The 23,170-nt window shown below is 46.0% G+C and overlaps 1 protein-coding gene across 2 annotated transcripts in view; it reads right to left on the bottom strand.

Annotated features, from left to right (window-relative positions):
- Positions 1-23,170, bottom strand: part of SNTB1 (syntrophin beta 1) — a 251,180-nt gene that overhangs the window by 83,581 nt on the left and 144,429 nt on the right. For both annotated transcript variants that reach the window (XM_086335685.1, XM_086335686.1), the window contains exon 3: positions 5,688-5,895. In XM_086335685.1, coding sequence (XP_086191811.1) covers positions 5,688-5,895 — 208 coding nt within the window. The remainder of the gene's footprint in view (positions 1-5,687; positions 5,896-23,170) is intronic.

The raw sequence follows: 23,170 nt of genomic DNA, 5'->3' as shown, positions 1-23,170 counted from the left end.
CAAAGCAGAAAGTAGGCAGACTCTGGTTTTGGGGGTAGATTGCTCGAGAATTTCCAGGGAGACTCCTGAGGCTTGATCTCGCCTTTGCGTATGCCAAGCCTCCTTCCTCATGACCTTTGCCAGGGGCGGAGCTCGCTCCCCGCAGAAAGAGGGGTTCAAACTCTGGCCCCACCTCTTACTAGAGGAGTCATCTTAGAAAAGCTCCTTAACTTCTCCAAGCTTGCCTCCTAGGCTAAGGGAAAGGGAAGTCGCTCAGTCGTGTCCAACTGTTCACGACCCCATGGACTGCAGCCCACCAGGCTTCTCCGTCCATGGGATTTTCCAGGCAAGAGTGCTGGAGTGGGGTGCCATTGTCTTCTCCGATGCCTCCTAGGCTAAGTCGTGTCCAACTCTTGTGACCCCATGGCCTGTAACTTGCTGGCTCCTCTGTCCAAGGGATTCTCCAGGCAAGAATACTGGCAGGGGTTGCCATTTCCTCCTCCAGGGGATCTTCCCTACCCAGGGATTGAATCCATGTCTCTTGCATTGCAGGCAGATTAGGGATTATTTAAAGCACTCTGGCTGAGAAAGACTTAAGCACATAATAAATACTAATTACCAACTTACTGCCTCTCCTCCAATACCACCCTGGGGAGGCACAGCCCTCTAAACATTCCCATTTGAAAGGAACTTTTGTGGAAATGAGGGGAAGTTGAGAACTGAACTGCATCTCAGAGCTCCCAACTGGGTTTTTTTTTTTTTTTTAAACCATGTTGTGTTTTTAACCTGACAAGAAATAGTTTGCAAACTGAGATAACAGGTGAGAGTAAAGACAACACCCGATAAACGAGCACAAAACAGAGCTCAACAATTGCCGCGCATTCGCTTATTACTGTTCTTTTAAGTAGCGAGTCAGAACTTTATTTTTTTCTGTTTATTTTTCCTTTATTTATTAATCTTTGTTTTATTTTCTCTTTTATTTTTCTTTTGTCCGAAATAGGACCATTAAAGACACCTCAATAATAACTGTAAAAAGACTACCTAAAGAATGATGATTCAAAAAATTTGTTTGGGGCATAATGCGTTTCATAGTCAAGGGTAGAGATGAGCACTTAGGGGGCAAGCAGGGCTTGCAAGGGCTTAAAACGGTTTGAGATTAACTTGGTGGCGGAAAGGCTTTTCTGTTGGTGCACCCTGCCCACCTACAGACGAGAGCACCCACGGGGAAAGCAGCGGCCCCGCCACCGCGGCCCACGGACGTCAAGGGCACGTGGTGACGGCCCCATTCGGAGGGGCGGCGTGGCTGACCTTGGCTGCAGCAGGCCCAGAGAACGGCCGCCAGAGTCCACGGGGAGAGGTAAAGTGGCCGCGATGAGAGAGCTGCACTAGGCTCTTTACAAATTAAATAAAGGAGATAATGACACCACGGCATTGTCCCATTCACTCATTAATCCTGTATCCTGATTTAGAGTGTGGCCGTAAATAAGAGACCTTCCATTTTCCAGGTCCCAGATTCCTCATCTTTAGAAAGAAGAGGTATGTTTGATCACTCTCTCGGTTCAGGCTGCTAGAATACATCATCACACACTGGATGGCTTAAAGAACAAACCCTCATTTCTCACACTTGTGGAGGCTGCAACTTCAAGACCAGGACGCCAACACGGGGTTCTGGTGAGGGTCCTCTCCCTGGCTTGGAGAAGCCTCCCTGCTTGATGCATCTTTGTGAGGGGGCGAGACATTGCTCTGGGTCCTCACCCCTTAGAAGGACACCAACCCTATTATGGAGCTCCATCCATCTCCATGACTTCATCTAAATCTCATGACCTCCCAACGCCCCCACCTCCAAATCCATCCCATTAGGGATTGGGGCTTCAGTCTACAGATTCTGGGGGGAGACAAACATTCAGTTCAGAGAAGTCACCTCTAAGTTCCCTTCTCTCTGACTGCATACATGAAGATTTCCGATGGCCAACAAATCAAATTCAAACCGTCTGTCCCGCTTTCAGGATCTTCCATAATTAGGAGCCACCCAAGGTACCAGATTTTCTCATCACCTTCCTTCAGGATAACCCCACTCCCCTTTAAGCCAGTCTCTGCTCTGCCCTCCCTGAAAACTGTAAGCCACTGCGTGGTAAGTTGCTTTAATCGTGTCCGATTCTTTGCAACCCTATGGACCATAGCCCGCCAGGTTACTCTGTCCACGGGATTCTCCAGGCAAAATACTGGAGTGGGTTGCCGTGCCCTCCTCCAGGGGGTCTTCCCGACCCAGGGACGGAACCCGTGTCTCTTCCATCTCCTGCACTGGCAGGCGGGTCCTTTACCCCTAGTGCCATCACCTCCCTTTCTCTCAGGCTGGTTCTCCTCGGGGAGTGACTGAGTTCTCCCCACTGACTCAAGATCATTTCGTGAGAGCCATTCTTCTAGTCCCTGGATCATCTCACTGTAAAAAGTAATGTTAATATAAAGTTCTCTTTCTGTGTAGTGAGGAGGAAGCTTGAGGATTTGCACTGAAAAGAATTTTAGAAGGGAAACTGTTGTTGCTTCCTATTGTTTTAGTTCATGTAAATGCCAGTTCTAAAAACTTGAAATTGAGTATAATATGTACAAACTTTGTCCTGGAGCCACTGTTACTAGGTCAAAAAAAAAATAAATCAAAGATTAACAGTATAGGAAAAGACAAAGGATATCAATTTCAGATAAATTACAGCTGAATATATATAGGATCATCCTTTATATCTTTACAAATGCCAAGTGAATTTTCTGATATTTGTGGTAATACAAGAAAGCCACAGTATTAAGGATTTGCCATTTGTTGTAACATTTTGCTAAAAACCATTCTAATGTCTCCACATCAAGATTCAGTATCAAATATTTATTCAAAAAGATTCCAGTTTGGATTTGCTCCCTTGGACTTGATCTATGGTAATCTTTTCAGAAGTTTTGAAGATGAAGGCAATAAAAGACCTTCTCCCTTCTGATAATTATCCATAATAAGTCATTACTGATTGCTCTTACGGGCATAATGCATGATACAATTTAAAGAAACATCTGAAGATCTGAAAGTACATCAAAAGAACAATCATATTCTAAAAACAGAAAGCATTTTATGTACCTTTATGACTGCTCCATTGGAATGCTTAATGTGTCTACGGATAATTGGGAGAAACAAAAGGCATAAGCAGACAGTTTATAAGTGAGAAAATGGAACCTTTGGAAAAAATGCTAATATCACTACTAATGATGTAATAACCATTTTCCAACTATCCGAATGGTAATGGTTTTAATTGCAGTTGGTGCTAAAAGAGATGAGAGAACGGTACCTTCTAGGGTTGACAGCATCTGGTTACTTGCGAGGTGGAGGAATGTGTGTGCTGGACAGCCTCCCTTTGCCTCCACAGCCAGGCCCCACCACCTGCTGCCCTGCTCGGAGCCCAGGGAGGCTGACCTTAACTGAGCACCCGTGGCCCCTGCCTCTGGCTTCCAGGCAGCCTCAACCTAGGGCAGACACCAGTAGGAGATCAGCAGGCAGGGATTCGCGGGGATTGTCTCTGTGCTAAGAGGCCACAGCTCTCAGCGAGTGGCGCTTTTCCAGAGCTGCGAGTCTTGCTAGCTTAAGGTCGCGGCTCCTCTTCCTGGCCACTTCCAGGTAAAGGATGGCAGTGGCCTCTCATCATTCAGCTCCTGGTTTCCTCTGTCTCGGCCACACTCACAAACTGTCGCTGTGTTAAATCCCGTCCAGTCACCCCTTCTGAGTTTGCCATCCATCTCCTGCCGGACCCTAACCTACACAGCACATCCCTGCATCCACTCTGGACCCTAACCCAGTAAAGACATTTTTCATCCTGATCAACTCCTCCCCATTCCCTTCTACAGCAAATGTCTGTTGTTCTTGCTTCCCCAGAATCCATTCAGCCTTCTTCTTGCACTGTAGCCTACTTTCCCATTTCAGAACTACCTCTCCTCATCCATCAGGGCACAGTTTGGATAAGGCTGACCTTAGGACTTTTGTTGGAAATATGGGAGCAAAGAGCCTTCTGTTCACTGAGGCAGCCAGCTATAAAAACAAAACAAAAAAACCACCCAGACAAACCTGGAACTCCTGGGCCGAAGAAAAGGGCGCTTGCTAGGGTATAAACCAGCAAAGTGGAGAGGGTGCAAACCATGCAGAGGCAGGCCCCTGGCCTTCTGTGAGCCCTGGATCCCGCCGGGCCTGAAGCTCACCCTGCACACTGTCGTTACCAGAAGTGCTAGGCCCCCTTTTATGTGCTCAAGCTGAGCTGAGCTGTCTGTCACTTGCAATTGAAAGATCCCAGACTAACAGGACTGCTCCTGAAACAAACACGTGCAATTGGAGAGAGTAAAAGTGGAGAGGGTGAGAGGCTGTGACTTCTAACACACTGCCGTCCAGATGTGCAGGCTGTTTTCACCAAGAAGCCTCACACATCAGGTCACGAGACACCACCTGTGGCTTTTGTTTATTATGATCTTGGTGTCACCACCACCTGCATTGTCTTTTAGTCCTTTGCAATCTGTAAGAGATGGGGCAATACCACAGCAAACAACGCACTCTGTGTGAAGTCGGTGGCTGGGACCCACGCACGAACTGATACAAACAAAGAACAATGGTGGAAAACAGCCAAATGCCCTGTTCAAGTGCCACTGAACTAGCCCTTCTCAGATGACAGCTCATTGGCAGGAAAGCTGTTATTGCAACAATCATTATTCCAACTTACCGCCTATTAGAAAGTGAGTCACTGGGAGGTCAGACTGTCCCCAAAGTCCACTGTTCCTGAGCACTCACAGTCAAGTTCAAGGAACAGCAATCAGGTGTAAGGACAATGGCAAAGGCTCAACGCTTTGAAACCAAGAGGACGGTTAACTCCCAGGAGACTGCTGCAAAGTGAGTTTTACTATCTTCAACACATCACATCACTTGGGAAAAGAAATCAGAGCGACAGTGTTACCATGACCCCAGGTCTTTTCCAGGGCGGCTGCCCTCCCTGTACTCATGTTTACACACCTGTCCCCTCCTGCCTAGCACTGTGCCTTGCACAAAATAGGTGCTCAGAAATGATGATGTTCAGAGCCTGCTGGCTGAAGAGTACAAATAAAAGATGATATCTGAGAAGAATGCACACAGAGTAGTTGCTTAAGAAATCTTCGCTGTTATCATCACTGTATGTGTATGTGAGGTAAACCGCTCAGTCGTGTCTGACTCTGCAACCCTATGGACTGTAGCCCAGCCAGCTCCTCTGTCCATAGGATCTTACTGGCAAGATTACAATTGCTTTATTTGCAAAGTATCTGTGTTAACAGTTAGGTCCCTCAAAACCCACACAAATCCCTTTTTAAAGCAACAATTCCTACTTCTTTACCTGCCAAAGAGACAGTTCTATTGTGCGTCTGAGTTATTTCCCCTGCCCTTCCCCTTCCCATGTACATATGAGAACCAAACTGTCCGGCCGCTTGCTCACTCATTCATCCAGACAATAGACAGTGAGTGACCACTTGCATTTTGCCACATACTGGACTGTCTGTGGGGAATCAAAGTTGCTGAAGACACAGAGCTCCTGCATAATGCAGACCCGCTGGAGACAAGAAATCCCAGTGAGTGACTCAGCCTGTGGAACGAGGCACCCAATTTCAGGGGCTGCAGCGTGTGCTGGGAAGGCCTGGGGAAGATGCTTGGATGGGGGATGTTTCCTTACCTTTTCTGCAAGCCAGCCGAGGTGCCTGATCTCCCGGCCCCCAGCAAGGCCTGTCGAGCCCAGCTGCTCCCGGACCTCTGTGATCACGCGGGTCAGCAGGTCACTGACGGTCGCGTGGATGGCGCTGAACCAGGCCTGGGCCGTGGCGGAGTCCTTGCCCCTCAGGACCACGGTGTGCTTAGCATCTGGAGAGTGGATTTCAAGCTGCCTAGAGGAGCAGAGAGAGAAGGGTTAGGGGGTTCCCTGGCAGATTGTGCCTCCTCAAGCCCTGAGCTACAAAGGTGAATTAATTTCTGTTTTCTATCATACATTTTACTTTTAATTTTTTTAGCTTTTTAATTAAGGTTTTTTTGGAGTGGGTTTTGTTTTTGTTTTTGTTTTTCCTTTTGGCCACCCCATGAAGCCTGCAGAATCTTAGTTCCCTGACCAGGGATCGAACTGGGGCTCCCTGCAGTGCAAGCACAGAGTCTCAACCACTGGACTGCAGGGAAGTCCCTGAGATTTTTAAATTCACTTTTTAATCGAATAAAAGAGTCTTTAAACTCTAGAATGCTTTACAATTTTCAAAAGTTTCACATAGATGAGTTCATATCATCCTATGATAACCCTTGCCCTCCCTCCTATCCCTACACTGCCTCTCCCCACTAAAGTGAACTAATTCTTCATTCTTACTTTAAGCTTCTTTTGCATGGCTTATCTTAATGGCCCCATCATCCGTCCATCCGTCCATCCATCCACTCACTCATCCATCCACACACACTGGCTGTGCTGAGGTCTTAATGGCCCCATCATCCGTCCATCCGTCCACTCACTCGTTCATCCACACACACTGGCTGTGCTGAGGTCTTAATGGCCCCATCATCCGTCCATCCGTCCATCCATCCACTCACCCGTCCATCCACACACACTGGCTGTGCTGAGGCACTGGTTGAGCTACTGAGGGCATAGCTCTCTAGTCACATGAATTAAGGACGCCTGGCCTTCCTGTTATTCAGCTGTGTCTTATTAGCAGCATCGTATTAAGACTTCCAAGCTGTGAACTGATATTAATCTGCCTTACTTCTCCATCCCTAGAGGACTTTAACAATATGCTCACATCCTAGGAGATGCTAGTGGGATGTAGACTGAAATATCTATCCACCTGCATAATTCTACTGTTCATTATTAATTGTGACTATTTTAGCATCAGAGACGACCAAAGTTTTGCATTCTTCAGGAATCCTGTCTGTGGCACATTTCCCTACCTCTTCATCTTTGTGCACGTGTAATGCAAGGCTTCCCAGCTGGCTCAGTGGTAAAGAATCCGCCTGCTAAGAGGGCATGCAGGTTCGATCCCTGGGTCAGGAAGAGCCCCTGGAGGAGGGCATGGCCACCCCCTCCAGTATCCTTGCCTGGAGAATCCCATGAACAGAGGAGCCTGGTGGGCTCTACAGTCCATGGGGTTGCAAAGAGTCGGACGCAACTGAGCAACTGAGCCTGCATGCGCTGGAGTGAACTGGCCTAGGACAAGGTAACAGTGGGGAAAGAGAGGCACAAAAATGTGGGGTTTTTTTGGTGGTTGTTTTGTTTTGTTTGTTTTTTAAACCTGCACTGGGAGGCTTTTGGGATATTAATTCCTGGACCAGTGATCGAACCTGAGCCCCTGTGGTGAAAGCTTGGACTCCTAACCACTGGACCACCAGGAAATTCCCAAAGAGTTATATTTAAAGTCAAATTTCAAAGTTTATGCAAGAACTCCAATGGGATCACTTGAGATTCAGCGTGAGATTTGCATACTGTAATTCTATGGTAAAAGGCAGAAGTTCTTGACAGATGCTCTTGGTTTTTAAATTTTTTATTGTGAAGCACTTATAAATTTACACAGTATTGCAAAATCAGGACAAAGAAGCCCAGGACACGACCCACTCTGTTTACTCTGATGGTTCCACTCACTCACTCACTCATTCCGTTCACTCACTTTACTCTGATAGTTCTATTTTATACAGCTGTAATATATTATAATGTCAGGGCTTCCTAGGTGGCTCAGTGGTAAAGAATCCACCTGCCAACAAGAGATGTGGGTTTGATCCTTGTGTGGGAGAGTTCCTCTGGAGGAGGAAATGGCAATCCACTCTAGTATTCTTGCCCGGGAAATCCCATGGAGCAGCCTGGCCGGCTACAGTCCATGGGGTCAAAAAAGAGTCAGACCCAACTTAGTGACTAAACAACAGCAATACGATATCAAAACCGGGGCCCTGGCACAATGTAAGTGTATAGCTGGACCCCATTTACCACGTGCAGGTTCATGGAAACGCCACTGCAAGCAAGGGACAGAACAGAACCACACCATCCCCATAGCTTTCCCCCAGCCGCCCCTAGGGGTCACAAGTGCGGCCGCTTTCCCCCCAGCTGCCCCTAGGGGTCACAAATGCGGCCACTTTCCCCCCAGCTGCCCCTAGGGGGTCACAAGTGCGGCCGCTTTCCCCCAGCCGCCCCTAGGGGTCACAAGTGCAGCCGGCGTTCCCCTCAGCCGCCCCTAGGGGTCAAAGTTCTGCACCCCCCACCACCCCAAATCCCTGACAAGCACTCCCCACATCTGTAATTTTATTGCAGAGAGAAAAATATACGTTTTATTTACCCATTCATATATTTATACAGGCAAATAAATCCCACTGATTAATTAGGGTTAGGGTTAGGGGGATTGGGAATTTCAGAAGTGAATGAAATGATCCATGTATCAATTTCCTTTCATTCCTCAGTCATAATGGTAATATTCACTGAGTTTTTATTATGCATTGGGCAAAAATTTAAATCCTTTTATATTATTTTTTTGTAATTTTTCTAACAGTCCTATGATTGATATTATTAATCTCATATAATGGGCTTCCCTGGTGGCTCAGTCAGTAAAGAATCCCCCTGCAGTGGAGAAGACCCCAGTTCAGTTCCTGGGTCAGGAAGATCCACTGGAGAAGGGAAAGGCTGCCTACTCCAGTATTCTTGGGCTTCCCTTGTGGCTCAGCTGGTAAAGAATCTGCCTACAATGCGAGAGACCTGGGTTCCATCCCTGGGTTGGGAAGATCCCCTGGAGAAGGGAAAGGCTACCCATTCCAGTGTTCTGGCCTGGAGAATCCCATGGACTCTGTAGTCCATGGGGTCGCAAAGATTCAGACACAACTGAACGACTTTCACTCTCACATCTCATATAATAGAATTAAAGGGGCTTCCTAGGTGGCCCAGGAATAAAGAATGCCTACTGATGCAGGGGATGCAAGAGATATGAGTTCGATCCCTGAATCAGGAAGATCCCCTGGAAGAGGAAATAGCAAGCCGCTCCAGTGGTCTTGCCTGGAGAAACCCATGGACAGAGGAGCCTGGCGGGCTACAGTCCATAGGGTTCCAAAGAGCTGGACACGACAGAGCGACTGAAGAACAACAACAAAGCTGGGAGGGACAGAGAACTGATGCAAGGCCAGATAGTTGGTGATGTCGGGATTGAAGCCGTGTTAATCAGGCTCAAAAGGCCATGCATTTAAATACTGTATTACGATGTCTCTCCTTTAGACGGGATGGTGTCCAGTAAAGGTGCATCTGCTGTGTCCACAGCTGACCCAAGGCATCATCACCAACATGCATGTGTGCTCAGCTGCGCAACTGTGTCTGACCCTCTGCGACCCCAAGGACTGTAGTCCACCAGGCTCCTCGTCCTTGAGACTTTTCAGGCATGAATGCTAGAGTGGGTTGCCATTTACTCCGCCAGAGGGTCGTCACCAATAAACATGCCCAACAGTGTCCTCCTTAACTCCTGAGTTTAAAGCAACAATTCTGCAGGTCACCTGGAAATCAGAAGTCCCAATGTAACCTGGCCTCATTTACATTTGAAACCAGCCTTTTAGAGTGAGTAAACCTTTTTACTCATAAACTTTAATTACAGAAAAAGGAGGATTTAAAAAGTAAAATATCTCTAGGGGAGTTTTAGCAAAAACTAGCATTTTTTTTCAGTAAGAAATCTTCAAAACAAGTCTCCTCACTAAAAATCCAAAGGTTTCCTGTGATGAAACAGGGTATTTTTTAAAATTACATTTGTCCTTACCAAGAAGAAAAATACTCTCAAGTCTCTCAGGCATTTTTCAGAGAAATGGTTGGTCAATCTACGGTGAGTTTTCATTCCTTCCCAAAGTTTTTGGAGAAGGAAATGGCAACCCACTCCAGTATTCTTGCCTGGGAAATCCCATGGAGAGAGGAGCCTGGCGGGCTACAGTCCCTGGGGTGCCAGAGTCGGACATGACCGAGTGACTAAACCACAGCCACCACCAAGGGTCTTACTCTTCAGTGAAGTTGGCTAGCCAAGCACAAACTAGGGTTCTCTGATGCATTAATGAGCGCTCAACTGGCTTTTCAAAGTATTCTATCAATATCCACTATTCTAGGAATTTAAAACACACAAATGTTTTTCTTAGAATATTTTCCTTTGAAGACCTGGATTTTTTGTTTTATTTAATGACAGCTTGGGAAGCAGTCATTTGTCAGGAATCACACGCACGTGCAAAAAATGATGCCAGCAAAAAAGAGAATATTTCTTTGTTGAGTTTCCAGCATACCCAGAGGAAAATTGGTTTATAAAAACAGAGGTACAGGCTAGTGAGGAGGGGGCCCGTTTTCCCCAGATTTTGACAGCATTTATCTTTACTGTTAACTTTTAAGTCAGCTTTTAAAGTACAGCATATAGACAGAAAAGTGCACAGATTATAGTGTATAGCTTAAATGTATTTTCACAAAGGGAACACATTCGAGTCAACCACCAGTCAGACCAAGAAACAGAACATTACAAGTGTCCCAGACACCCTCCTCTTCCCGTTACTTCCCTTCAAATAACCCCAATGAGGATTTCTGTCACCACAGATAACTTCCTCTCAGGCAAAATCGATGAGGTTCTACTTGTTTTCATTTGTTATTCTTGCCTGCACTGTTGGAGGATCTTGGAGAGGCCATGGTTAAACACCAAGTCCTGGGCCTGCTCGTGGTGGTTCCCAAAGTGTGACCACTGACTGGCAGAACAGAATCTTCTGGGAGCGTGTTAGAGGTGTGGCCTCTCAGTGCATCCCCGGACCCTCTGAATTAGGGACTCTGGGAGCGTGTTAGAGGTGTGGCCTCTCAGTGCATCCCCAGACCCTCTGAATTAGGGATTCTGGGAGCGTGTTAGAGGTGTGGCCTCTCAGCGAATCCCCGGACCCTCTGAATTAGGGACTCTGGGAGCAAAGCCAGCAAGACTCTTGCATGTAGTGTCAGTTGCTAGTTGGGTCCGACTCTCTGAGACCCCATGGACTGTAGCCCGCCAGGCTCCTCCGTCCATGGGATTCTCCAGGCAAGAACACAGGAGTGGGTTGTTATTTCCTTCTCTAAGGGATCTTCCTGACCCAGGGATCCAACACAGGTCTCCTGCATTGCAGGCACATTCTTTACCAAACGAGCCACCACCTCCAGACAAATCTGATGCAATTTAAGTTTGGGAAGGGTGCTCTATAGACCCTCATGAAGAAAGCCCTGATCTTGGTTGTTTGCCAGGGTTCCCAGCAGCTGAGGCGAACATGCTGAAAGGTGAACTGACCTCCCCGCAATCAGTGTCAAAGGAGAAGCAGAGAGGACATAGAACAGAGGGGCCTGTGACTTTTTACAAACGCAGCAGCAGCAGCAGTTCTCCATTGAAAGTATTCTTGAGGAACCTGGAAGTAGTTTATTACAATTTTTAATCATCTAATTAAATAAACACAGATGTTTGGACCCCACTGCAGAGCTATTAAGAATTTCTAGAGGTTGAGGCCTGGGTAAACGCTTTACATGGTCCACAGATTATATGGATTAAGGATCATGGTGGGCCTCTCCGAGCCCAAGCTCACACCTCCCAAGGAGCTGGCCTGGAGGGGATCGTCACCAGGACAACACATCAGAGGTCCTGGGGGTGTATCAGCCCCATTGCTGAGATAACACTCCCCCAGAATCAGGCAGTTTGAGATGCCAAAGTCTTGTTACCTCACAAAAGCTGCTTGAGTGTCTATGACATGGAAGCTGGATTCCCCCCGAGAGCAGGAAGAAACTACAATTCCTTTTATGACCTGGTCTCCAAAGTCACACAGCATCACTTCTGGTTTATTCTTTGTGCTGCAAGTGAGTCACTAAGACCAACAGATGCTCATGAGGAAGAGTTAAGCTTCACTTCTTGAAGGGAATAGAAGCAAAGACTTTGGGGACACAACTTAAACCACCACCGAGCGGCTCTGCATGAAGCAAGTTCTGGAAGAGTCGATCCTGAGGGCAAAGGGCGAGTGTTTGGGACTGTGAGCCAGCAGACTAGAAAGAAAACGCTTACACATGTGAGCGAGGAGGAAGACTTGTTTCTGACAAAGCTGCAGCTTTCAGCTCTAAAAAGAGGTGGGCTGTGGATCGAGAGGGGTCAGCATCACCAGAGGGAGAAGGAGCCTTTCGCCGATGGCTGTGCAGAGCCGCCAGAACGGTGGTGGACGAAGGCCGGCTGGCTTGTCTGATGCAGAACAGGTGTCAGTTGTTTGTGTAACGAACACAGAACACAGTGATCTGCATTCACCTCTCCATCAGCTCAACAAACTCAAAGGGGAAAAAGGAAGAAGAGCACAAACATTTAATTTTAATCCCTATAAACTCTACACACTAAAGCAAATGCAAGCATCTGGTGGCATGAAAGTCCCTAGGAGCTCCGAGGGACAACACAAGATTCTGGTCAAGGTCATGGAAGGTCATGTGCTGAGTTGGCCAAAAAGTGCATTTGGGTTTTTCCTAAACATCTTATGGAAAAACTTCAATAACTTTCTGGCCAACCCAGTATATATATTTATTTCTTATTACATTACCGAGTACAAGTCTCAAACATACATTCCTTTGACTTAATTTTTCACTTAAACTCATTTTGTCAAAATGTAAATGTACTCTGTGCAATGCATGTCTTGGAGTAAAAGCAGAGACAGAGAAAGAAATTCCATTCCTGGGCTGGCCATGCAGAGGTTTTTTCAGCAGCTTTTTAAAAAGAAACAATTTAAAAGCACAAGTATCAGGGGGTAGTTGTTAAGCATGTGGATGTGGGGGTTCAAGGCTGACTCTAAAACTTGCTGGCTGTGAGCCATGTTCCATAATCTCCCTAAACTTCAATGTTCTTATCTGTAAAATGGCTCAATCTTGCCTCTTAAAATTATTGAAAAGAGAAAAGTGAGATAATGTGTGCATGAGATGTCACAGTGAAAAGCTAATCTTGGTCAGCTCTAGTTTACATTCTGGTTTACAATGAAGACTCTTCTCAATTTGGGTACAAGCAAATGGGTCCAGTGAGGCAAGAAGGAGAATCCTCCAGGGTGGGCTGTGGTTCAGTTCCTTTTCAGAGCACCTGCGCTTGAAAAAGGCAAGCCTCAAGAAGAAGCTAGACAGTTAAGCAAGCACTATTTCCAGCATCTTGGAATGGAAAAGACAACTCTGGGAGAGATGCATGGGTTTCTTGAGAGACCCTGGAAGACCCGGGGCAAACCTGACTCTGCGTTCTCCCTTCCATCTACTTATTTGTTCCACCTAAAAGGATTTTGTGAGGTTCACGCTCAGGGGCACAGGTTCATATGAGCTACAAGTGTCTGTTGAAGTCCCTTTGCTTTCTGAACTGCCTGGGCTAACCTGTGCCTCTGGGGGTGAAAAGAGATTGGGAATGGTTTCATCTTCCTAAAGTATTTTTCTGACAACATACCCGCAAAGAACCATTCTGTAGGATCATGTAACTCATTTTTAAAAAGAGCACTGTCAACTCCAATAATTCTTCACCTATTTGTAAAAGAGAGATAAAGATGGAAGGAGATAAAGATGAGGAAATAAAGTAGAAAGAGGGGAGGGGGAGGGGCACGAGAAAGAAAAGGAACATGAAGACCTAAGGTGGAAAAATAACCAAGGGGTGTGTGAAAATGGCCCCAAGGTTGGGCGGCTGAGGTCATTAGAGTCCGAGAACCAAAAACAGCTGCCACAGTAGAAGTAAAAATTGCACGGGGCAGACAGTGAGAGCAGTATCGTATCACTGATGTAAAAATGATCCATATAAATGCTTGTAAGCCCGGAGAAGGAATGGCAACCCTCTCCAGTATTCCTTCCTGGAGAATCCCACAGACAGAGCAGCCTGGTGGGCCACAGTCCATGGGGTTGCAAAAGTGTCGGACATGACTTAGCTACTAACACAAATGCTCGTAAGTGTGGAGCCTATGGCTGGAGAGGCATACAGGTAAGTTCAACTGGGAGGGAAACTGAGTGACCGAACAAGGTAAGAAGGGAATTTTTTTTTATAATTTTCAAAATATAAAATGTTTTATTTCAAAAAATAGTTTTATGCTGGATTTTATATATGGAGAAACACGTAAACATAGCGACATGCAGGATTAGGAGAGCTACAACAGTCCCCCGAAGTCAATTTCTGTAGTTGAAGCCGTATCTTTACTATATGGATCGTACCAAAATACGTTTGCAGGCCACATAAAAACACAGCCACGTTACAAAAATTGTCTTATTCTGCCTGAATACAAATGCCAACAAGCAACCTGAGAACATGATCAATCTTTGCAGACTATTAGAACCAAAATGAATCAGCAAACCTACGCACTTAAGAAGAGAACCTTCACGGGTAATGCTGTATGTTCCGATTGTGTTCCATGTGTATGCACTGTGTTTTCACTGTATCTGAACAGGAGAAGCCGAGGAGAAAGGGGGGAGAAAGAGCAACAGGACCGGCCTGTTGGCTGAAGCAGCCTTGTTCCAAAGCGCAGGCTCTGGCACTTATGACCTACGCTTCCTCACGGACACCTGTGGTTCTACAGGCCCACCTTCCACTCCCGCCTCTGCTGATGACAGGCTTCACCTCCATCCTCAGTCTGTGTGATCTGGGGCATCAGTGTGCTAAAGGTTGTAGGTGTGACGCCATTTGTCCAAGGAGATCCAGGCCCGGGGTTTCTTCAGGAGTCACTTTTGGGGTGATGCTTTTCTCCCAGCATGTGTACAGAGACAACAGTTGCAATCATAGGTCTGCAGACGGCCATCTGGCCATCGAGAGGGGCGGGCTGCCGACAGATGAAGCCAACGCAGAGGAAAGCAGAGCCGAGAGATGAGACGCCTGGTCCGGCTGCACCTGACCCTCAGTAGATCCCTGTATTTTCTTCCATGTTCCCCTTTTGCAGAAGCCAATTTGAGTTGGGTAATTTTCAAATACAACTAAAGGTCCTGACACTTCAGGTTTCCTTATCCCTATAAAACAGGGATGATGACAATGATGATGCAAGTGATAATGATTATAATGAAGGTGACAGCAATAACCGTCATGGGATTACTAACGAACCAAGTGAGATAACTGGACTTCCCAGGTGGCGCCCTGGTAAAGAATCCTCCTGCCAGTGCAAGAGATGCAGGAGATGCGAGTTCAATTCCTGGGTGGGGAAGATCCCCACAAGAAGGAAATGGCAACCCGCTCCAGTATTCTTGCCTGGGAAATCCCATGGACAGGAGAGCCTGGTGGGCTACAGTCCATGATATCGCAAAGAGTCAAACATGACTGAGCACGCATGCATCAAATGTGGTAACTGTGCACATGCTCTGTGACTTGTAAATCCCGACGTTGCTAGTTGTCATTTAAGCTTTTGGCATTTTAAGGCTACTGTTGGCTCAGTTACTGGGAAAAGAAACTCTGTGAGTGGATGCAATGTTTTTATACATCTGGACACATGGGCACCTATAAACAAGTTAACTCTCTCTACACTATACCATGAGTAAACAGACAGTCATGCCTATTAAAGCAGACAGTCCCAGTAAATCTCTTGGGTTGCACAACAGAGTCAGGAGCATGCAGTGATTTCTTTACAGATGCACAAATATGCTGTGAGTATCTGTGAGTCTTCCAGACACACACAGGTGTGTTGGGCGCTGAAGAGGCAAGTAGAATGCACGGGCCCCTGCCCCTAAGAAGTTCACCACATGCAGAAGGCTGAATAACATCTCCCCCAACCCATGTCTACCCAGAAACTCAGAATGTGACTGATTCGAAAGAATCTGTGCAGAAGTAATGAAAGTAAGGATGATGGTGAGATCCTTATCTTATTAATCTACCCACTGGGTGAGGATGGGTCTTGAATCCAATAAGAATGTCACAGATGCCGAGAGACACAGAGAAGGCCTGGGGACGACGCGGGAATACACGGGAGATGCATCGAGTCCAAGGCTTACCTGGGAGGGCTTCTCCCTCACAGCCTCAGAAGGGACCAACCCTGTCCATTCTGTGACTTCACACTTAGGCTTCCAGAACTGAAGCTTTTGTTTTAAGCTTTCCGGTCTGTGCCCATTTTGTTACGGCTGTCCTAGAAAACTGATACACCATGGAGCTATCTTCCCGTGCAGAGTTGCATGGGGGCTGCATTAATGTTTAAAATACATGGATGCTTAGAGTCAAGACAGATATTTCATGATGACATCATTTGAATCACTACATCCACCAGGCCTGTAGCTGGAGCTGCCCATTTGAACTTCCTGGTTAAATGACAGAAGATGTCCCTTTTGTCATCCAAGTAGTTTGAGTGGAATATCTGTCACTTTCAACAGAAAGAGTCCGCAGCTTCTCCTTCCTATCTTCAAGATGGTCTTCATAATACTTTTAAAGTTAATTTTTCCTGGGTTTCACTTACTATTTATGTTTATGCTATTTACTTGCTACTTATTACTCATATTTACATATGGGTTGGCCAAAAGGCTCATTCAGGTTTTTCTACAAGATCTGCTGAAAAGTCCTAAAGAACTTTCTGGCCAGCAAAATACATGCACATCTTCTTGGAAACAAATAATAGTTTGCAATTTTACTAACTGAAAATGAAATTATTATAGAGAAACTTGGAAAAAAATCAGTTTCTATCCTCTGCTTAGTTTAAACATGGTATTTTATCCTGGTTTTATTTTTGTATAACTCAGTGCTTCGTTACAAAGCAAACACCCATTTAACAAGAACAAGAAACAACACTGCCAGCATCCTAGCTCACTCATGCAGCCTCTGAGTCACCATTTCCACCCTCCACACAAATATAACCACTACTCTGATCTGATGATAAATGTGTCTATAAGTCTCTCTCTCTCTCTCTTAATTATATACATGAAATGCAAGGCTGACATACAAAACTTGAATATATAATAAAATAAAATATAATAAATAAATATATTAAATATATGATATAAATATAATAATATAATAAATAAGACATAACTTGTAACCTGGCAGCTAAGGTTTCAAGTGACCTTTCCCCTCCAATGTGAGGCTGGAGAAAACACAGATGAAGGTGTTTAGGAAGATGTGGCCTGTGGACTTGTAGCAACCACTGGGAATCAAGTGGAATTCAAACCACATGGTAGCTGTTTCACAAATCCGTGGTACTGGTGGTTGATAAAAATCTTCCCAACAGACAAATCCATGGCCACCTGTATCAGTGGCCCCCTCTAGAGAGTGGAGTTATATATGTATATAGTTATATGTGTTTGTGTGTGTGTGTGTGTGTGTGTGCACTCAGCCACTCAGTTGTGTCCGGCTCTTTGTGACCCCATGGACTGTAGCCCGCCAGGCCCCTCAGAAAAACCCCATGGGATTTTCCAGGCAAGAACACTGGAGGGGGTTGCCATTTCCTCCTCCAGGGGATCTTTCCGACCCAGGGATCCAACTCTCATCTGTGTCCAGGACTGGCAGGTGGATTCCTTACCACTGGGAAGTATTTACATGTATATATGAAATCTGCATGCAGTGGGGGAGACCCAGGTCTGATCCCTGGGCCAGGAAGATCCCCTGGAGAAGGGCACGACTACCCACTCCAGTATTCCTGCCTGTGAATGACAAGAGTCAGACATGCCTGAGTAACCGACACACACGTACACGGGTCCTAAAGGGACTCGTAGGCTGCAGATCACTCAGGACTGAGTCAACCCTGCTTCCATTTCAGGGCACGCTGGGAATAAAAAATCTCCTTGGCAACATAATCTTACTCCTGCCCACATGCAATTCTATAACCCAGAAAGAAAAGGAGAACGCTGCTGAAGGGAGAGGCATCCAGTGGCACGCTGGCTCACAGTAGGTCTACACTCAGTAAGTGGACTGAGCGCTTAGTGAGGAAAAACAATCCAGACAACTTCTTTGAGTGGACGAGCCCGACGTTTCTGGAGCTGGGGGGACGGGGCGGGGGAAGGAGCAGCCAGCCAGGCCGCCGACGGGGCTATTTTCAGCAGGCCGGGCCTTCCTAACGGCGGTCTTGTTCCCAGCTGAACTGCCCACCGCTTGATGAATTGTGTTTATCTGTAGTTCAGCGATAAAGTTCTCCTTTAATTCCCTGCTGAATAGAAATATTTAGGGCAGTGCCACAGCTGTGTTTATTCTCATACTCCACCACGGTTATGTAAATACTGCCTATGGAACCATTTCTGATAGAGGCCCACACCAGCCCCGAGCAATCAGGCGCTGTCGAGACGTCTGCCAAGACGCACCATTTCCACGCAGCTTGGCGGGCCTGTGAGTGATATCACAGCTTCTCAGAGATCACTTGGCAAACCTCATAATAAAAGAGTAATTTTCTTCCCCTCTCAGTCTCTCAAAGGCTCTCACAAAGCCAAACAATGTTTCCCAGCATCCTCTGCTTCCCGTTTGGAAACGTGGATGGACACACAAAGCTGGAAGGCTCCTAACGCAATGCTCGTAAATGAAATGTAACTTGCTACCTGGCAAGGAAGGTTTCAGGTGCCCTCTCCCATCCAATGGGAAGTTGGAGAAAACAGACCAAGGGGGTCAGGGAAACGTGTCCTGTGGACTTGCAGCGATCACTGGGAGTCAAGGGGCTCTCAGACCGCGTTTGTTTCCTGTTTCACAAATCTGTGAAGCCAGGGGTTGATAAAAAACTTCCCAAGAGACAAATCCGTAGCACACCTTTAATAGTGGCTACTGCTAGATGGTGGAATTCTAATGTATTTTTATTTCTACTTTTCTGTTTTCATGGAATTTATGAAAATTTTTTTGCAATGTAATCAGAGAAAATACTAGAAAAAAAGTTTAAGAAAATGAGGGCTTGCCTGCCTTTGGTCATAATGTTGTTAGCAAAATGATTCATTAGGAAAATCAGTCTTAAGTGAAAAAAAAAGAAAGTGAAAGTTGCTCAGTCATGTCCGACTCTTTGCAACCCCATGGACTGTACAGTCCATGGAATTCTCCAGGCCAGAAGAGCCATGCCCTTCTCTACAGGATCTTCCCAACCCAGGGGTTGAACCCAGGTCTCCCAAATTGCAGGTGGATTCTTTACCATATGAGCCACCAGGGAAGCCCATGAGAAAAAGACAACACTAAAGAAAAGAAGTCTGTTTTAAATCACTAAATCACATTAGTGTTGTAATGTGAAAAAGACAACACTATAGAAAAAACAGATTCATTAATAAAATCCCCAAAGTGGTTGTAGCTAAAAGATTTTAAAAGAAAGAGATAAAATATGCTAGAAACAATATTCAAAATGGGGATGAGTATTTGTCCTATGGGGAGGTAAACTCCACCCCCAAACAAGTATATTTTTCTCATTTTACCCTTACCACCCTCCTACGAGAGGAACGGTAGTAATGTGCTTACATCATGGAAAAGAGATGGCACCTCGGGGGGGCTAGTTTGTTTGGTCTCCCAGAAGGCGAAGCTAGTACTGAAACCAAAGTCCATCTAAATGCAAAGCTTGCACCTTAATCATCATGTTTGTAAAGCCTGGTCGGTTGCGTAAAAGAGAAGTGAACGTTTTTCACACCAGTGGTCGCTCAGTATCTTTTGAACTCCCTTCCTACCTATTCGGAAAGTTTTCCCACCTTAAGTTGAGCTTCCCCAAGGTAGAAGCCAGAACTCCAGTTCTCAGCCTTCGTTGCTGCTAGGGCACCGAGCTACTCACTCAAAACGGCAGTTCTGAAGCAGGTCATGGAGAAGGCAGCTGCCTTTGGGACCCATCCTTTGGACACACGGTGGCAGGGTTGCCCAGCTCTTACTGGCAGCAGTGGGAGAGCCTGGCCAGTGCCGGGGTGTCACAGGTGCAAGCCGAGGCAGCCATGTGGGCTGGGGGAGGCTGGTCAGCAGGGGCAACAAAGGCGCTTCTTCTAGAATAGCTTTCATCACGTGGTTGGTGTTGAACTTCTTAGTCTGGCTACGTGAACTCTATGAGAACTCTGCTGTTGTCAGTCGCTAAGTGGTGTCTCTGCAACCCCATGGGCTGCAGCACGCCAGGCCTCCCTGTCCTTCACTGTCTCCTGGAGTTTACTCAAATGCATGTCCACTGAGTTGGTGATGCCATCCAACCACCGCATCCTCTGTCACTCCCTTCTCCTGCCCCCAATCTTTCCTAGCATCAGTGTCTTTTCCAATGAGTCGGCTCTTCACATCAGGTGGCCAAAATATTGGAGTTTCAGCTTCAGCATCAGTTCTTCCAGTGAATATTCAGGGTTGATTTCTTTTAGGATTGACTGGCTTGATCTCCTTGCAGTCCAACAGACTCTCAAGAGTCTTCTCCAACACCACAGTTCAAAAGCATCAACTCTTTGGCGCTCAGCTTTCTTCATGGTCCAGCTCTCACATCCATACATGACTAATGGAAAAACCATAGCTTTGAGATATGCGAACACCCTCTAGCCAGAATAAATTCTACTGCTTAAAATGACACTGCCCAGTGAAGAGCACAGATGGAGGAATCTGGCTGCCATGAGGGAGCCCATGAGATCATCCATGGGACGTGTCAAGTGTGAGCAGTTAATGGAAAAGAAGCCTGAAGAAGGTGTTCTGCTGTTTTTTCGCAAAATCCCATTTCAAAAACAGGTCATGCATGATACAGTATTCTGCTCAGCTCTGAGGGAACCTGACAGTATCTCTTGCATTGGCTAGGTTTCAGTGCTTCAGTAATACATAAATTTACAAAATATGTGAAGAATTTCAGCACTTTGGCCTCTCTTAGGGAAACAATATCGTTATCAAAGTTTTAGAAGAGGAGTTAGCTAATGTCAAACTAGAGAAAACATTTTGCTTTTCTGCTCCACACTTCATCTGTACCTCACAAAACATTCTGTGGTCTGACCTTACTCAACTGGAGTTTTCCGTTTTTTTTTTTTTTTTTTAAAGCTGTCTAAATACACAGGTGTTCTGCAGGTTAAATAAATATACATTTGTCTCTAGAATATTAGTACCATATACTGACAAAACAAACAATCCACTCCATGGTTCAATCTAGAGCACAGCATTTTAAGTCTCAGTGCAGTTCAGTCGCTCAGTCATGTCCGACTCTTTGCGACCCCATGAATTCCAGCACGCCAGGCCTCCCTGTCCATCACCAACTCCCGGAGTTCACTCAGACTCACGTCCATCGAGTCAGTGATGCCATCCAGCCATCTCATCCTCTGTCGTCCCCTTCTCCTCCTGCTGCCAATCCCTCCCAGCATCAGAGTCTTTTCCAATGAGTCAACTCTTCGCATGAGGTGGCCAAAGTACAGAAGCAGAAGATATTAAGAAGAGGTGGCAAGAATACACAGAAGAACTGTACAAAAAAGATTTTCACAACCCAGATAATCACAATGGTGTGATCACTGACCTAGAGCCAGACATCCTGGGATGTGAAGTCAAATGGGCCTTAGAAAGCATCACTACAAACAAAGCTAGTGCAGGTGATGGAATTCCAGTTGAACTATTTCAAATCCTGAAAGATGATGCTGTGAAAGTGCTGCACTCAAAATGCCAGCAAATTTGGAACACTCAGCAGTGGCCACAGGACTGGAAAAGGTCAGTTTTCATTCCAATCCCAAAGAAAGGCAACGCCAAAAAATGCTCAAACTACTGCACAATTGCACTCATCTCACATGCTAGTAAAGTAATGTTCAAAATTCTCCAAGCCAGGCTTCAGCAATACAGGAACAGTGAACTTCCTGATGTTCAAGCTGGTTTTAGAAAAGTCAGAAACCAGAGATCAAATTGCCAACATCCACTGGATCATGGAAAAAGCAAGAGAGTTCCAGAAAAACACTTATTTCTGCTTTATTAACTATGTCAAAGCCTTTGACTGTGTGGATCACAATAAACTGTGGAAAATTCTGAAAGAGATGGGAATACCAGACCACCTGACCTGCCTCTTGAGAAATCTGTACGCAGGTCAGGAAGCAACAGTTAGAACTGGACATGGAACAACAGGCTGGTTCCAAATAGGAAAAGGAGTACGTCAAGGCTGTATATTGTCACCCTGCTTATTTAACTTACATGCAGAGTACATCATGAGAAATGCTGGGCTGGAAGAAGCACAAGCTGGAATCAAGATTGCCAGGAGAAATATCAATAACCTCAGATATGCAGATGACATCACCCTTATGGCAGAAAATGAAGAGGAACTAAAGAGCCTCTTGATGAAAGTGAAAGTGGAGAGTGAAGAAGTTGGCTTAAAGATCAACATTCCGAAAACGAAGATCATGGCATCTGGTCCCATCACTTCATGGGAAATAGATGGGGAAACAGTGGAAACAGTGTCAGACTTTATTTTTTGGGGCTCCAAAATCACTGCAAATGGTGATTGTAGCCATGAAAGTAAAAGATGCTTACTCCTTGGAAGGAAAGTTATGACCAACCTGGATAGCACATTCAAAGCAGAGACATTCCTTTGCCAACAAAGGTCCGTCTAGTCAAGGCTATGGTTTTTCCTGTGGTCATGCATGGATGTGAGGACTGTGAAGAAGGCTGAGTGCCGAAGAATTGATGCTTTTGAACTGTGGTGTTGGAGAAGACTCTTGAGAGTCCCTTGGACTGCAAGGAGATCTAGCCAGTCCATTCTGAAGGGGATCAGCCCTGGGATTTCTTTGGAAGGAATGATGCTAAAGCTGAAACTCCAGTACTTTGGCCGCCTGAGGACCAGTTTTTGCTCTTTTGAATGAGGTTAATTGGGCTAGGGTTGGCAGGTTTCACATATAACAATACAAGATGCCTGGTTAATCTGAATTCCAGGTAAACAATGAGTCATTTTTAGTGTATGTCGTGTGCAGTATCCAGTGGGGGAAATAGCATGACACACATGGATTAGAAATGAATAGAAAATAAACTGATGGGGCTTCATGATGGGTTGGACACGGGGAAGAGGAGGCTTCCTGGTTGTCTGGCTTGTACAACTGAACGAAGGGCAGTGCTGATTACCAAGACAATAAAAAATGAAGAAGGTCCAGATTTGACAAGGAAGTAAAGTCACGTGGAAGTAAGGTACTTGAGTGGGAAGCACTTTGCTCCTGGAAGTACGGTGGCAGAGTCGCACGCCGCTCTCTGCCACAGGCATGGCGGTAGCGTCAGCGGTACTCATGCTCACATTTCTAGAAATGTCCAGAGAGCCCTTGACACGCAGCTCTGACACGCAGCTCTGACACGTACTTCTTTATCGCCCTACCCTACTGTCCACTTTTGGTCAGCT

This window comes from Bos grunniens, chromosome 14 (assembly GCF_055505025.1).
Source record: "Bos grunniens cultivar Pamir isolate PY7600 chromosome 14, Bosgru_T2T1.0, whole genome shotgun sequence".
NCBI lineage: Eukaryota > Metazoa > Chordata > Mammalia > Artiodactyla > Bovidae > Bos > Bos grunniens.
This window is presented reverse-complemented; position numbering and strand designations above follow the sequence as displayed.